This window comes from Sorex fumeus, unplaced genomic scaffold, assembly GCF_029834395.1.
Source record: "Sorex fumeus unplaced genomic scaffold, SorFum_2.1 ptg000099l, whole genome shotgun sequence".
Taxonomy (NCBI): Eukaryota; Metazoa; Chordata; class Mammalia; order Eulipotyphla; family Soricidae; genus Sorex; species Sorex fumeus.
In genome coordinates, this window is record NW_026606156.1 from 8,889,519 (window position 1) to 8,905,920 (window position 16,402).

General features: G+C 39.8%; 1 protein-coding gene across 2 annotated transcripts in view; it reads left to right on the forward strand.

The window, feature by feature from the left end:
• BBS7 (Bardet-Biedl syndrome 7) overlaps nucleotides 1-16,402 on the forward strand; it is a 49,426-nt gene that overhangs the window by 17,276 nt on the left and 15,748 nt on the right. For both annotated transcript variants that reach the window (XM_056134493.1, XM_056134492.1), the window contains exons 8-13: nucleotides 273-403; nucleotides 3,582-3,666; nucleotides 4,569-4,671; nucleotides 6,680-6,872; nucleotides 10,377-10,451; nucleotides 14,401-14,466. In XM_056134493.1, the coding sequence (XP_055990468.1) occupies nucleotides 273-403; nucleotides 3,582-3,666; nucleotides 4,569-4,671; nucleotides 6,680-6,872; nucleotides 10,377-10,451; nucleotides 14,401-14,466 (653 nt within the window). The remainder of the gene's footprint in view (nucleotides 1-272; nucleotides 404-3,581; nucleotides 3,667-4,568; nucleotides 4,672-6,679; nucleotides 6,873-10,376; nucleotides 10,452-14,400; nucleotides 14,467-16,402) is intronic.

Consider the following 16,402-nt stretch of genomic DNA (forward strand, 5'->3'; position numbering starts at 1 on the left):
TTTGTTGTTACTGTTTTTGGCATATCGAATACACCACGGGGAGCTTTCCAGGCTCTGCTGTGCGAGCGGGATATTGTCGGTAGCTTGCCGGGCTCTCCGAGAGGGACGGAGGAATCAAACCCAGGTGGCCACGTGCAAGGCAAACACCTTACCTGCTGTGCTATCGCTCCAGCCCATTTGATATATACATTTTAAAAATTCTTCATTGATACTTACTTGACTGTAACTCGTAGTTTATTAGTCACTTTACCATTTACCATTTATTTTTTTAGGTATTTTATGTGTTGACAGCTTTGACATTGTGGGTGATGGTGTTAAAGATTTACTTGTTGGAAGGGATGATGGAGTAGTGGAAGTGTATAGTTTTGATAATGCAAATGAGCCTGTCCTACGATTTTTTCAGGTAAGTTCATAACAAAGGATTATATAGGGTGGGAGAGAGAGTTTTCTGGGCTGAGCACTTGTTTTGAGTATAGGAGGCCCGAGTCCGGTCTCCAGTACTGAAGAGTTATCTCATCCTCTTGAGCCCCAGTACCACTGGAGTGATTCCAAAGCCAAAGCAGGATCACTGCCAGGTGTAACCCAACTACCAATCCCCCCTGAGTACTATACTTGGTGTTCATCAAATAATTGGAGAAATGATTATGATTCTTTGAGTTTTTTAAAATGAAAATATTAAAATTTTTTGTTCGGCTTAAAATATTGCTGTTTCAATATTATCAAAATATTCTTTATAGTGTTTTGTATTTAAATAATAGTCTTTCAAGCTGAGAAATGATTTACTTTATTAAGTTTCTAAATAGTATATATCTAAAGTATTAAAAATTTTTGTCTTAATGTCTGTAATGCATAACAGACTAGTTGAGTTACATAGCTTAAGTGAGACTGCATAGTTGAAAAACTTTGGATAGTGTTGGCAGTTAGGCGCTTGCCTTGCCTGTGGCTGTCATGGTCATGGCCGTGCTTCATGGACTCTGCGGCACCACATATGGTCAGTCCCTGAACACTGCCAGCAGTCATTCCTGAGCACAGAGCCCTGGAATAGCCCCTGAGTGTCACCCCCCTCCAACTCTACACCCCAAAATATTTTTTTAAATTTCCATTTATCTCATGAATCAACATTTTCTGTAAAATTTTACTTTTTTGACTATTACATACTGAAATTTATATAATTATCTGTTCTATCCCATAATATCCCATAATACTATATACCTTATCACATAATATCATATTACCATAATAATGGTACAAATTCCTAATGCTTAGAACTTTTGGATTACAGAACAGAAAAATTTCAATTTTTTGGTTGTGAAGAGTAAAAATTAGACACATGAATATATTACATTAAGATAAATATACATGGGGAAATGGAATAAATAAAAAAAGGTTCAGGGGAAAAAAGTAGTCATGTAAAGTTTCCAACAGGTAAATACGAATTTGTCTTTCCATTTTGAACATCTGGGATTTTGCTTAAAAGAGATGTAAGCCCTGAGCCATTTTTAAAAGGTTTTCATAAGGTTATCTTCCTTTTTCTTTTTGGTTTTTCCTTCCTGCCTGCCTCCTGCCTTCTTGCCTTCTTGCCTTCTTCACTCCCTCCTTCTCTCCCGCCCTCCCTTTATTGCAATACAAGGGATTGATGACCTTTATTCATCTAAAAAACCTATTGGGGGGCTGGAGTGATAGCACAGCGGGTAGGGCATTTGCCTTGCACGCGGCCAACCCAAGTTCCATTCCCAGCATTCGATATGGTCCCCTGAGCACTGCCAGGAGTAATTCCTGAGTGTAGAACCAGGATTAACCCCTGAGCATTGGCGGGTGTGACCCAAAAAAGCAAGAAAAAAAAAACTCATTAGGGGTGGGGGGTGCAAAGAGATAATAAAGCTTAGAATATTAGGTTTAATTCCCAGAACCAGATAATCCCCTGAGCTGGATATCGCCCTGGAGGTCCCCAGCACTGTGTGGCCCAGGTATCCTGGCACCACAGGACCTGTGCAGCACCATATCCTTACTGTTTCTGAAGCTATAGAGATAGCTCATGGACTAGAGCACCTGCTTTCTATGCAGGAGGCCCTGGTGTGACCCAAGCGCCATATGAACACTTACTGGGAGTCACCCCTGAGTGCCACCAGCTCTGGACCCTAAACAAAGTAAATTTTTGGGGACCAAGAGACAGTACAGTGGCTGTAAGGTGTATACCTGAAATGTACCCTTCCTGAATTTGACCTCTAACATCACATGGCCTCTTGAGCATCACTGGATGTAACTTTGAAGAACCCAAGCACCACAGGATGACCCTGGTGGTCTCTGGCAGCACAAACCTAAGAAGCTTGTCAGGCCCTAGCATTGAACCAATGACCTGGTTGGGCCAGTATTGTTGAGAGTGACCCAATGGCCCCCTGTTGGGCAGACCCACTGCAAAAAAATAAAACTATTTGTAGAAAACACAAGTGGTGCTTTTTGAAATAATACATTCCACCTTCTAAGAGTTTTGCCTGTGAAGTTGTTTTGTTTGTTTTGATTTGGGGGGCCATACATACCCAGCCATGCCGAGGGGTATACTCCTCTACCTGTGCACAGGATTCACTCATGGTAGAGCTCAGAGGACCATGGAGTGGTAGGCATCAAAATCTGGCCTCTTCTGCATGCAAAGTATGTGCTCAGCCTGTTGAACTTTCTCTGCAGACCTCTCTCTTTAACTATCTTTATATCACTGTATCACTGTGGTACCATTGGTCATTGATTTGCTCAAGTGGGTGCCAGTAATGTCTTCATTCATCCACGTCCTGAGATTTTTAGCAGCCTCTCCTTACTTGTCCTTCCCAATGCTGCCGTATTGGAGGCTCTTTCAGGGCCAGGGGAATGAGGCCCGTTATTGTTACTGTTTTTGGCATATCAAATATGCCATGGGGAGCTTGCCAGGCTCTGCTGTGCATCTTTATCCAGTGGCAGAGAAATAACCTGAAGAGGTGGGGTACATGCCTGCATGCATGAAAACTCAAGTTTAATTCTGGGTATTACCTAGTATGATACTGGTAGCACTACACTGCCAGATACCACTGAGAATGGACCCCAACCTTAACATTGCTAGGAAGTTTCTATAAAACTTTTTAAAAATACAGTTTTTTTGATTGGGGCCAGAGAGGTAGTACAGCACATTTGAAGCTTGCCTTACATGCAGCTGACTTGGATTAAATTCCTTGTACTCCATATGGACCCCAGAACCCTGCCAGGAGTGATCCCTGAGCAGAGCCAGAAATGAGTCCTGAGCACTGCCAGGTGTGGCCCCCAAACCACTAAAAAATTAATAAATAAAATAGTTTACATGTAAATGATTTTTGCTCATTTAATGGCTGTATTGTGGCTGAATGGTACAATGGTATAATGATACACATGGTTTGGAAACACTGTAATATTCTGCAATTTGTGTAGGATTTTTGCCTTTTTGGTCTCAGGGTTTGCATCTAATAGGAATTCAGTAAATACTTTAAATATCAGAGACATGAGAATAAGTTTTGTGGCTTACTTTAGTATATCTGAAAAATTTTAATCACTAATGAAGTGCTTGATGTTATTTATTTTAGACATTGTCTGAAAGTGTCACCTCTATCCAGGGTGGTTGTGTAGGAAAAGATGGCTATGATGAAATTGTGGTCTCTACATATTCAGGTAAGATAAATGATTATAGGTAATAAAAGACAGAATCAGTAATAGAAGATATGGAATGAATGATTCTATATGATGTCAGTGACTGCTTTTAAAAAAATTATTAGTAAGTTGCCTATAGTATTAAAATCTTTATTGATTAAAAATGAGAGGAGTGTTTTGATTTACAGAATAATAAATATTTGAATACTGCTTTGTAGGAGTACTTAGCATATCTGTGGTATGTTTGAAAATGATATTGTTAGGTTTAGGAAGAAATATTTACTGAAATATAAATTAGGTTTTTTTTTTTTTTTACTATTTTCATCTCTTAAAAAATTTGCTTGGAGTTTAAGTTTTCATTAAAGTGATTTTTGTATTCATCACTGATTTTTACATTTGCTAGAGTGTATTGACTCCTTCCATACTTGAAAATGTAAAACTATAAATTAAGTAATGAATGATCTCCATAATCGTAGCATTATAATAGTTTAGTTAAAACAAAAATCATCACAAAATGATTTAAATTATTTATTTATGGTCTGGGTATTTTACATCTTGATATTTTTCTTTGCTTTTTAAAGAAGAGTTAAGTCCTAAGGCTAAGTGAGGGTGGTATTTGGGCAGTAGTTAGTGGTGGTGGTGGTGGGCAGGGGGTAAGTAAAAGTAAGTAAAGGCCCTCCCGTTGATCGTCGATTTGCTCGAGCGGGCCCAGTAACGTCTCCATTGGAGACTTTGTTGTTACTGTGTCTGGCATATCGAATACTCTCGGTAGCTTGCCGGGCTCTCCGAGAGGGACGGAGGAATCGAACTCGGGTCGGCCATGTTGGCCGCTTGTAAGGCAAAAGCCCGGGCAGGGGGTATGTTGGTGTTTTCTCTCATACTTGCAGTACTTAGTAGCATATCCTGTTAATTCCTCTCCACAGGCTGGGTTACCACTCTGACGACAGAACCTATTCAGAAGGAATGTGGACCAGGAGAAGAATTGAAAATTAATCAGGAGACTCAGAGTAAAATTTCTTCTTTAAGGTAATTTTGTATTTTTTTTCACCTATTTGTAATTCAGTAGATGTAAGAAATTGTATAATTTATTGCTTTTTAACATCAAAATGTATTAATTTCAGAAAATTAACAGAAACGGCTATTTTTTGTTTTGTTGTTATTGTTTTTTGCTTTTGGGGTACACCTAGTGGTACACAGGGCTTATTTCTGACTCTGAGCTCAGGTATCACTCCTGGTGTGCTCAGGTGACCATATGGGGGGGGTTAAGGATCGAATCTGGGTAGGCCATGTGCAAGGCAAGCATCCTACATGCTGTTCTATTGCTCCAGCCTAGAGCTGATTTTTTTGAAGTCAGAAATCATACTATTTATTTTGTGTGTGTTTCTATGTTTTTAAAAAAATGTTAAATGTTTTTATTTATTTTAATTTTTATTTGCTTTGACTTATATTTATTTGTGTTTATTCTTTTTTTTTTGTGGAGCAAGAGAGTTTCTATTGAAACTTATTTAAAAAGATATGAGTAGAGAGAGAGAGAGAAGTACATGTTCAGGAGAGAGCACAGGCTTCTCCAGTGGAAATAGGCAAGCACATAAACATCAAGACAAGCAAGCAAGTTATATGTTTAACAGAGAACACAGGTTTGAAGAGCAAGCCTATGTTTCATTCTTTGTTGAATTTTTTTAGTTTTAGAATTAATATTTTGTCACTTGTTTGTCTGTTTTTCCCTTTCTTTAATTGTCGTTGTTGTGCAGATAGGGTAGGGATGTAGTGTGACACAGTTGTCTGACTGTAGTGCTTGCACCTTTAGTTGGCGTTACTCCCTGGGATTGTACATCTGGCTGCAGTGCTCACCAAGGATCACATCCCTCTAGTTGTGGTGTTCTGGCACATTCTGGTTGTAGTGGTGGTCAGAAGCCTCACACTTGAGTTGTTCTCACATTTAGGCTTGCCGGGGGTGGTGTTCTAGTTGTGGTGCTCTTACATCTTTTTATTTGTGGTGACCACACACACAGCATTAGGGATTACAGAAGGCAGAGTTGTCAGGATTGCAAACATACATAGCAACAGCAATAGGGCTGGACTTGTGGCCTAATACTTACATTCTTTGTTCAGTTTTGGACAGTGGTAGTTGTGGTTTTGTTTCTCACAGACATTGACTCGGAGAATGCTCTGTGTTAGCATTCACTCTAATGTTGGTAAGTCCTGTGACCCTGCAACAGCATTTCCCATTGCACATGGAAAATGAGCATACAGGCAGTTCAGTGGCAAAGGTACTGACTCACTAAAGTCACACCAGCAGTTCACCAGAGCCACCAAGGGACACATAGTGGAGAACCTACTTTTCACATCTTCAGTAGTCCTTTCTATTTATAACCAAGACTTCCTTTTCCAGATGGGAGGTAAACCCATAAGAGGCTTATGTCTGCTGTGCTCTTAGTTCCTGCCACTTAGGCGTATGAAAGCATTTTGTAAATATTTACATTCGATCAAGTAATCTTTTTCTTTGTTGTACAAATCTTTTTTCTGTTTATGTGGCCTCTCACATAACCAAAGAGCTTATACAGTAGAGTTTCTGCAGCTGCTGACTCACAATATCCTTATAATCCCCTAGGTAATACACTGTCATCTGATTGTGTCTATCTCTTCTCTGTTACTAAAAAGTATCTGTGTACTAGTTTCACACACTTCCTCTGTTCTCATTAAATCTAATATATCCTCTGCCCCAATGGTTTTTTTTTTTTGTGATTAGTACTCTACGTACCTAATTAGATTCATGCATTAGAATTATTTGTATCCAGCCTTGATAGGTATAACTTTTTATTAATATTGCTATGTGGAATTGAGTAGATGTTTTAAATTTTAGATTAGAAATAATCATTATTTGGGCTGTCATAGGAGCAAAAATTTATTCCTTTTTCTAGCTCAATGAATAAAATTCTTTTTTGCAGAATAAATGTCTCTAATTTTTATAAATATTTTAAGGAACTGAAACATTTAACTTCTGGGTGACAGCCTTATGTACATTTTTCTTCAGGAGTGAGTTGGAACAGCTGCAGTATAAGGTCCTACAGGAAAGAGAGAAATATCAGCAGTCATCTCAGTCAAGTAAAGCAAAGTCAGCAGCACCTTCATTTAGTGTCAATGACAAGTTCACATTAAACAGAGATGATGCCAGCTATAGCCTTACCTTAGAGGTGCAAACAGCAATAGATAATGTCTTAGTACAGGTAAGCCAACTGTTTGTTTCTGATTGGATCTACTTATACAGCAGTTATATGAATTAATATTGAGCACATTTAATTTCAGATGGAACTTAAAATTTTTTTAATTGAAGTAATATTGCATTGTAATATTGTCTAGGTTTCAGGTACACATCATTGAAAATCAGCATCTGTGTGTACTACATTAAGTTCACTACTCAGTGTCCAGTTTTGTCCTTCACCAGACAGTTGTCCCTTTTTCTTCACTTCACTTTCCCCTTCCTTTCTGGTTTCCACTAATTGGTCTTATAAGACAGTAATTTTAAACATTTGTCTTTGAAATGTGATCTATAGTTTATATAGTAATTTAAGTGTTCACCTTAATCTTTTATTAGATAATCATTGTTCTTCTAGATCTTTGGCTGCCAGAGCCCTGGTCAGGGTGGGGAGGAAAGCTCAACCCGCTCCCCTCCAAGGGGCCCCGGTGAGGACAGCCTGGCACGGGGGCAGGAGACTCAATAGCCAGAAAGCATAAATGCTTTTTAAAAAATTATGTTTATGGGTGGAGGAGTTAGCACAGGTGTCTGGGGTACACATCTTGAATGCCCAGGATACAAATTCAATCCCTCACACTTCATATCCTCCCCTACAGGTGTGGTCTCTGGCACCACAGGAGCAGCACCTTACCCTCAGGGTCCTAGCACAGAACCTTGCAACTCAATTTTTGGTAGTTCTGGGAGTGTTGCCTAGACCACTAAATACAGGTTAGGCAGTTCCCCCACTAAAAAACATTTCTTTAAATAATTTCTTATTATTACTGAGAGTGACACCAGAATCACACCGGGTGGCTCCTGAGAACACATCAGGGAGCCTCAATATCACCACCAAAGAATGTATTGGATTAACTTTAACACTGTGAAGGTTAAGTAAAAGTACAGACATAGATACCAAATGCAGAATCTGTGTAACAAGTGAACACTGAGGGGTCACAGATTTCATTTTGTGACAAGTATTTCCAAAGCTCTGAACAAAAAACTATTATCAGCTAGTCACACCCCAAAATAGGGGAATTATGGCTTCTATGTGCAATGGGAAGATTTGAAAATACTGAGTTACATTCCAGGATGAGAACAATCCATGAATGAGATTGCTCTCCAGCCCACCCATATCACAAACTCAGATTAATTTCACTTTATGATTATGTTGCCTGCTAAGTTCCAAGAACCGCTGGATTCATTACATGCAAGAAAAAAACTACACACTTAGCTACAATTAAAATGTCTTTAAGGGAAGGAAAAAAAAATACTCAAGTCTTAGCTAACCAGGAAAACTACTGGCAAAACAAACCAGACCAAAAAGACTGGCTAGAAGCACTAAATACTTAAAACCCTAGAAAAGAATGAAACAAATATATACTTCAGGATGAAAGAACACAATATAAATGTTGTCATATTTATGTCATTAGGGTATACCACCATGCTGAGACCACTCTCCGCACACATGAAGGTACTGGCAGAGGGACAAAGTCACGCGGGTTCTGGGGCCGAGATCTCCAAGCCTACTCGGATTTGGGCTGAGCATCTTCCACCCAGATCCTCCCAATTCCAGTAGGCGGGGGTCACACCCACCAACTGGCCCCCTGGTGCCGTGTAATCCCATCAATGGCCAAGACTCAGAGACTATAAAAACCAGATCCCGGAACCACGCGGCCGCAAATGCGGCCGCACGACATCTTATGACATCTTATTATCTCATTCCTACTTTGGACAAACTGGCAGGCTACCAAATGTAGCCTGCCCACACGGCAGAGTCTGGAAAACTCCCCGTGGCGTACCCAATATGCCAAATACCAGTAACAATGATGGGTCTCATTCTCCTAAAGAGCCTTGAATATAATCTCAGGGCTAGGATGAAAGAGACGTTACTGGGGCCTGCTCGAGGCAATCGACGAATAACAGGATGATTTGTGATTTGTTCTTCTAGATCATTTAATCTGTATCTTTGCTTTTTATTTATGAATATATATTAAACAGAACACTGATGGACGTAAGTTTCTGGAAAAGTCAGAAAGGACATTAAAAATTTTGTTTTGTTTTGTTTCATTGTGGTCCACACCCGACTGTACTCAGGACTTATACCTGGTTCTGAGCTCAGGGATTACTCCTGGCAGTGCTTGGGGGACCCTATGAGATGCTAGGGATCAAACCCAGGTCAGCTGTGCTCAAGGCAGGCACTTATCCACTATACTATCTCACTGACCTCCTTGGACATTAAAGGTTTTGTTCTTTGACTAATATTTAGGAAAATCTTAATAGATATCATATTATTATATTTTAATGTCCTTATTAGAGTTCTAAATACAAAATGACAGCATGTTGTACAGTTTACGTATTAATTTATCAATTTTTATGACAGTGACAGTGACAGATACTATTCAATAGTATATTCCAAATTTATTCCATAATAATTCCACTTATCAGTATACTTACTATTTTAAGTTGGAAGATATTCAGGGGCTGCAAACGATGATGGATCAATGAAGAACAAACAAAAGAGATAGGAAATCTAATAGAAACTGTGAAAGGGAAAAAGGAAAAAGAAGGCAAGGTTTAAAAATATGTGTGGAGAGGCCAGCAAGATAGTACAGGGCTAGAGCACTTGCCTTGCATGTGACGGACCCAGGTGTAATCTGCAATATCCCATTTGGTCTCCTTCATATGGTATCCTGAGCCCTGGGTAAAAAAACAAAAAGAAAGAAAGAAAAGAAAAAGTGTGGAAAACACCAAATTATTCATTGAAATTCCCAGGTAGCACTCTCTCCTCAGTAATGCTAGGTCAAGGCTGCTGTCTGCAAACCTCTGTGAGCATAATTCACAGATAATCTAACACATCAGCATTGTCTTTGAAACCCTTCTGGAGAAGACCAGAATATACCTACTTTCAGTCTTATACGTGAAATGAAGATTGATAAAAATGAACGTCACTGTCCTCCTGTTGTTCACTGATTTGCTCAAGTGGGCCCAGTAATGTCTCCATTTTTGAGACTTGTTGTTACCGTTGTTACTTGTTGTTTGGCATATTGCGTGCGGGCGAGATACTCGGTAGCTTGCCGGGCTCTCTGAGAGGGTCAGAGGAATCGAACCTGACTTGGCCGGGCTGGCTGCGTGCAAGGCAGATGCCCTACCACTGTGCTATCGCTAACATCATCTTAATTGCCAAATCACTCACAGCCCATGGTGACATTATTATGGCATTATTTCAGAGGTGATAAGATGATAGTCTGTGATCTCTGATATGATCCAAGTTAGGAACCAAAGGTTTGCAATATAGCGTTTCTTTCATATAGTTATTTCTTAAGTACTGTCAAACACATACTTTACATATACTTTATATACTGTCATATATATGAGAATTCATACTCTCAGATTTATAGAGGAATATAGAATGAAGAAGAATCTTTAGAGAAAATATTTTGTGATAATTTTCACTTTTTAATCTGAACTTTTTTCTTTTTTAAAATATTGATGTTAGAGTGACGTTCCAATAGATTTACTTGATGTGGATAAAAATTCTGCTGTTGTCAGCTTTAGCAGCTGTGATTCTGAGGTAAGTAAACAAGAATTTTCCACATGCTTTTATTCCAGTTGCACTGTTTTGAGTGAAATCTATTAAAGTTAACTTAGGTTTGATGTTTTTTCATCAATTTTTCATAAACTTTTCTTTAAATTCTACTGTTTTCTATCCCTATTCCCACATTACCAAATTGGGTGTTGAACCTGACCTTTTTTTTTGTCTCACCTCTTGTCAGTCACTAGGTTTCTAGTTTGGTTTTTTTTTTAAATAATATAGGCACACTGCTATTTATTCAGCCATTGATTAAGCTGATTGAATTGGACATGAACTCCACGTTACTTTATTTATTTATTTATTTATTTTATAAGTTAGTTCACAATGTTTGATTACATTCAAAATTCAGACACCCATCCCACTACCATTACACCTTCCCACCACCAAATTTGGGATGTTTCCATCCCAAACCCCAATCCGTCTCCAAAAACACAACAGAAATAATATATTTTGTATTGTCTGTTATGAACTGTTGAACATGCTTACAAAAGAATTTTCATATAGGAAACAGTGTGAAGATTGTTCTATTTTGGCAGGAGCCATCAAGACACTCCATAGGATATCACTAATATGTTGTTAAAGCTTGGGTGGTGTGAGCTTTGGTATATATATCTGAAAATATGTATATAATCATATATATATTTCCTTCTATGATTTGTTGCCTACTATCTGAACCCCATCAAATGTGGTGTGGTTATTATGGAGAGTGGGTAGGGAGTGTTTTATGATGTGTCATACGGCACAAAAGCGCCTGTGTGGATCAGGAATGTGTTTACTCATGTGAGGCTTGTTCTGAGCACATGAAGAGCGGCCTTGAGCCTGGCAGCGGTTGGGTTATGGAGGTTTTTGGCTGCTGGAGCTGGGTCCCTTAAGGAGGGGAGGGCTCTCACTCGCCCCTCTCTGGGACACCCCAGGTGAAACAGCCTGGTGAGGAATCCAGTGGCATGGTTATGGGGGCCTCATGTATGCTGACTTTCGTTGAGCCCAGAGTCCAAGGTCACAGAGTTCCACATTACCTGGGTTCCGTAGGACTTCACTCATATGTGAGGTTCCACCCGAGCGCATGGGGAGTGACCTTGAGCATGGAGGCAGTTGGGTTGTGGAGGTTTTTGGCTGCCGGAGCTGGGTCACTTGGGGCAGGGAGGGCTCTCACCTATCTCCCTCTGGGGCGCCCCATGCAGTCACTAGTTTTTCTCTCTTCTACCTCTGCGTGTGCCTCTTCACTGTGTTTTATGTCTTGGCTCCACTCCTCTATCTCACCTCCAGAAAGACCTCCCTGGAATACAAACATCTTTTGTACTGTTTTCATCAAGATTATTATTTTTTTAATTATAATTAGTTAATATAGGGGCTAGAGAGAGTGCTCATCAATCCTGGCACATCCACCTCTATGTGGTCTTGTGAGCCTGCCAGGAAAGTGTTTCCTGAACACAGAGCTAAGAGTCAGCCCTGAGTACTGCTGAGTATGCCCCCACTCCTAAGTCCTCCCAAAATGAAAAAAATTATAGTTTTCAGATTACTGCAAAATTAACCTGTATTGTTCACATCACTGAAAGAATTTTTGAAATGCGTATTTTTATGGCAAACCTATTTTCTAAAATGATGACTTTAAAAAAAAAAGTGTACAGTGCCATCAAGCACATACCATAGTAGAAAGGTTGGCATCTGTGGCCTTCATGTACTGGTCCCTCTCTTCAGCATGTAGCCAGTCTTGTTTTATGCTTTTCATGCTCCCTGCCCATCCCAAACCTAAGATTTTACTCTTTTACTCTGTGGCATTTGTTCTTAATAATACAAAACCATATTTTAAAGTAATTGACCTATGTGTTTTTGTTTGTTTGTGGAGGGGCACATCTGACTATTTTCAGGGCTTTTCTGGTTCTTTGCTCAGATTATGCCTGGCGGGACTTGGGATGGGGGAGGCAGTGGGGTTAAATGGTGCCAGGGATTGAACCTGGGTCAGCCGTGCACAAGGCATGCACCTTACCACTGCACTTCGCTTTGGCCCCAATGTTTGTGTTTTATTGAGTTTAAATAAGTTGAAATTTAAACTCTCCAATATTTTTGTTAGATCCTTTATTGTAAAAAATACCTTACATGCGCAGTGGAGGGATGTGAAGATGATGATGTGTTGTTAGCGGCTCTGGGGGCAGCTCTCTTTCGCCGCCCGCGTTTGGTGCTCTTGAGTTGCTGTGTATGGACCGGATCATGATGGCTCCTCTTTTGTGCTTTGCTTCTGTGTGTGCCGCTGTGCTCTCTTCTGTCTGTCTCTCTATTTCTGACTCTGTCTCAGTAGTTTCTCCTCTGGTCTCTTCCGATCTCTCTCTCTCTGGAACCCTTTGCTCTGGATTCTGACTCTGCCCCCTGGATTCTGACTCTTCTCCTGGATTCTGACTCTGGCCCTCTCCGCTCTTACAGTCTTAGTTTATATAGCAATCACATAGGGTGGTGACACAAAGGTGGGTTGAACATTAACAAATCAACAAAGAGAGGTGAGACCACTTCTCCAGGAGATTAACTCAAGGATAAAATCTCATCTAAAGAGATTACTTTGGATTACTAGGAGATCTGCTTAAGGGCGGGATCCCATTCAGGGTGTGTCGCTTTCTTTCCTCAGCTAGTAATCCACTTAAATAGTTGTAGTAAATCTACTTCTAATATTTCTAGCAATGTCATTCTGTGTGAGCACAGTAAGAGATATATCAACTTAAAGTTTGGTTCTTCCTGAGGCCGTCTTACCACAGTCCTCAGGCCAGGTTAGTCCTCCTAACCCTAGGAGGGTCCTGGTCTTGTCGTTACTTTTGGATCATGACAGCATTTGTCTATGATCATGCTCTTAGCTTACAGTTGAGTATTGTGCTTTTGCCTGGCCCATTTCAATGTCAGGGTACCTCACAGCTTGCCCTGGGTCCATTCAGTCCCTCCTCGGGACCCTGCTTTTGGGATGCTAGGAACTAAGGGCAACTGAGTCAAGAGAGCAGATTCCCAGGAGTAAATATTATTGGAGTTAATCAGCTCACAAGTTACAAAGCATAATATTAACTGTCTTCTTGTATCCATTCAGAAAGGACATTGCTTTAAGGTAAACTAAGTTCCCTGCGACAAGGCTGAAAGGACAAACCCTTTGTTATCCTACACTTTATGTTTCTTTGGATACTTAACAAAAATAGGGAGTAGCAGTATAAGAAATTTCTATAAAACATTTTACATTACTTCACCCAGCTTTTCAATTCATGTACCAGGATATATTTTTCTATTTTTAAGTAGTTTAATAACTCAGTCTCAAGAAATTACTATACTTGAAGTAATAGTTTCATTTTAATTCAATAAAGTAGACTGACTGCCAACAGTACGCCACGTGTGCTCTCTGCTGGGAATTAAGAGAGGAGATGGTTCTTTGAAAAACAATTAGTCAAAGAGGTTCAATATCTAATATTGATGCATTAGTCTTTATAATATAAACCATTAGGTATTTGTACTACTAGTTAAATTTGTAGAAAAACTCTTAATGTTTAAAAATGTTATTGTAGAGGGCCAGAGCCATAGAATAGTGCTTAAGTGCTTGCCTTGTACTTAACCAACCTGTTTCAAGCCTGGGCACCTCATGTGAGCACAGAGCCAGAAGAAACCTCAACACTGCTGGGTATTGCCCAAGGCCCCATCCCCTACACAAAATTGTTCTTTTAGAGACTTGATGAAAACATGAGTTATCTGACGATTTGAGAAATTTACATAATACCTTATGCCTCTATTCATATATTAAAATTTGCTACAGAAGGTTCGTTTGAGAAATGAGTAAAAAGTTTCCCTGCTGTCACCCAAATAATAGATACTTGGTAATCAGTAACCATTGTCAATAATAAATAATACTGTTTTTATTGTTTAAAGCATGGGTTAATTCTTTTCCTCAACTTTGAATCCTTCCCAGTCAAGTGACAACTTTCTTCTTGCTACTTATCGGTGCCAGGCAAATACCACAAGGCTGGAACTCAAGGTAAAAATATTTGATAGTATCTGTTTTTCATTTGGTATTATCTTGCAGTATGGAATTCTACTTTATTTGTTTATTTTATCACAGTGGGTAGGGCGTTTGCCTTGCACGCAGCCAACACGGCCAACCCGAGTTTGATTCCTCTGCCCCTCTTGGAGAGCTGGGCAAGCTACTGAGAGAATCTCATCCGCACGGCAAAGCCTGGCAAGCTACCCGTGATGCATTCAATATGCCAAACACAGTAACAAGTCTTACAATGTTACTGGGCCCACTCGAGCAAATTGATGAACAATGGGAGGACAGTGACAGTGACAGTGATAAATTACACCCTGAAATTATTTATTTTGGAGTAATGACTTTTAAATGGCCTGCTAGATTTAAACTCAATCACTCTCTGCTCTTAAAACTCAACTAATAACCTCTGAATTCTCAGTCTTAAATTTATGACTGGATTTATTTTCTAGTTTTTTAATAGAGTGTTTCAAACATACATTAAAAATAATTACTTTAGCAGTGATCAGTTAATAACCATATTATTTATGTTATTACTCTTTCCCAAATTATTTTGAAGCCATACAAGATATTTTATAATTTTGCTTATACATATTTCCATGCATATATCTAGAGATGAGAAAACAATTTTTAACTGAAATATTATTATCTCTCCTCGAATATTTTATAATTCTTTTGTATCATAAGGTACTTCATGCTCAAATTTAGCGGGGTTGCTATTGTTTTGTTTTGTGTTTTTGTATTTTGGGTATGCCCAACATTGCTCAATGGCTGCTCCAGGTTTTGTACTCTGGGACCATGTGGTACTGGCAGTACAACCGTAATTCAGGTTTTTTTTTTTTCACTTTGTTGTATGCAGCCTGGTCCAAATAAGGAAATTTTGATACTGAAGTAGCTGAGCACTTGCCATATGTTTTTGTTTTTGAGGGAGTTTTCCAAGCAGTGCTCAGGAGGCTGGAGGGAGGAGGTAGCCCACCAGCATCCTCAGCAGCGAGAGAGAATCCCCCCATTGGGCAATGCAAGAGAATGTACTGTTGCTTGGGCCCTGCATTGCCTGGGATATTCAGGCCATCCCAGTGGTGTTGCGTTTGATGCTTGTGGGGGAAACCCTGTGTTGCTGGGAATTGAACCTGGGTCAGGTGCATGCTATGCATCCTAACCTCTGCACTATTTCCCAGTCCCTAACATAACCTTTTCACTACAAATTTTTCTCATCACATTCCAGTATTATCATTTACTACCACCATTATTTTTTTAATTGACTCATTGTGAATTACAAAGTGACAAAGCTATTTGTGGTTGAGTTTCAGGCGAACGTTGTTCCAACACTAGTGTCCACAACCCTTCACCCATGTCCCCAGTTTCTCTATCACCCAGCCTCTGTGGCAGGCACTTTTCCCCTCCTCCATTGTCCTAGTGTTCCATTTCCTAACTTATTCCTCTCACCTTTACCCAGTGCCTAGCTTCCTACTCCAGACTAGTTTTCTTTTCATTTCTATTGTAATTGGGCATTTGATATTCCCCTATGAGGTTTCTATATATCCCACATATGAGAGAGATCATTCTGAGGCTGTTCCCTCTCCCTCTGGCTGATTTCACTCAACATGGTACTCTCCAGATCCATCCAGATTGCAGCAAATTGCATAACTTTATCTTTGTTCAAGGGTGCATAATATTCCACTGTGTATGTGGTGGGGGGTTGTTCTTTGTTTGTTTTGGGGTTTGGGTCACACCAAATGATGGTCAAAGGTCACTCCTGGTTTTGCACTCAAGAATAACTTCTGACGGTGCTGGGGGACCACATGGGATTCTGGGAATCAAACCCGGTTTGGCCATGTGCAAGGTAAGTGCTCTCCCTGCTGTAGCATTGTTTGGGCCCTCTGTTGTATATCGGTATCTAGTCATCTGTGGGCGTTTGGGATGTTTC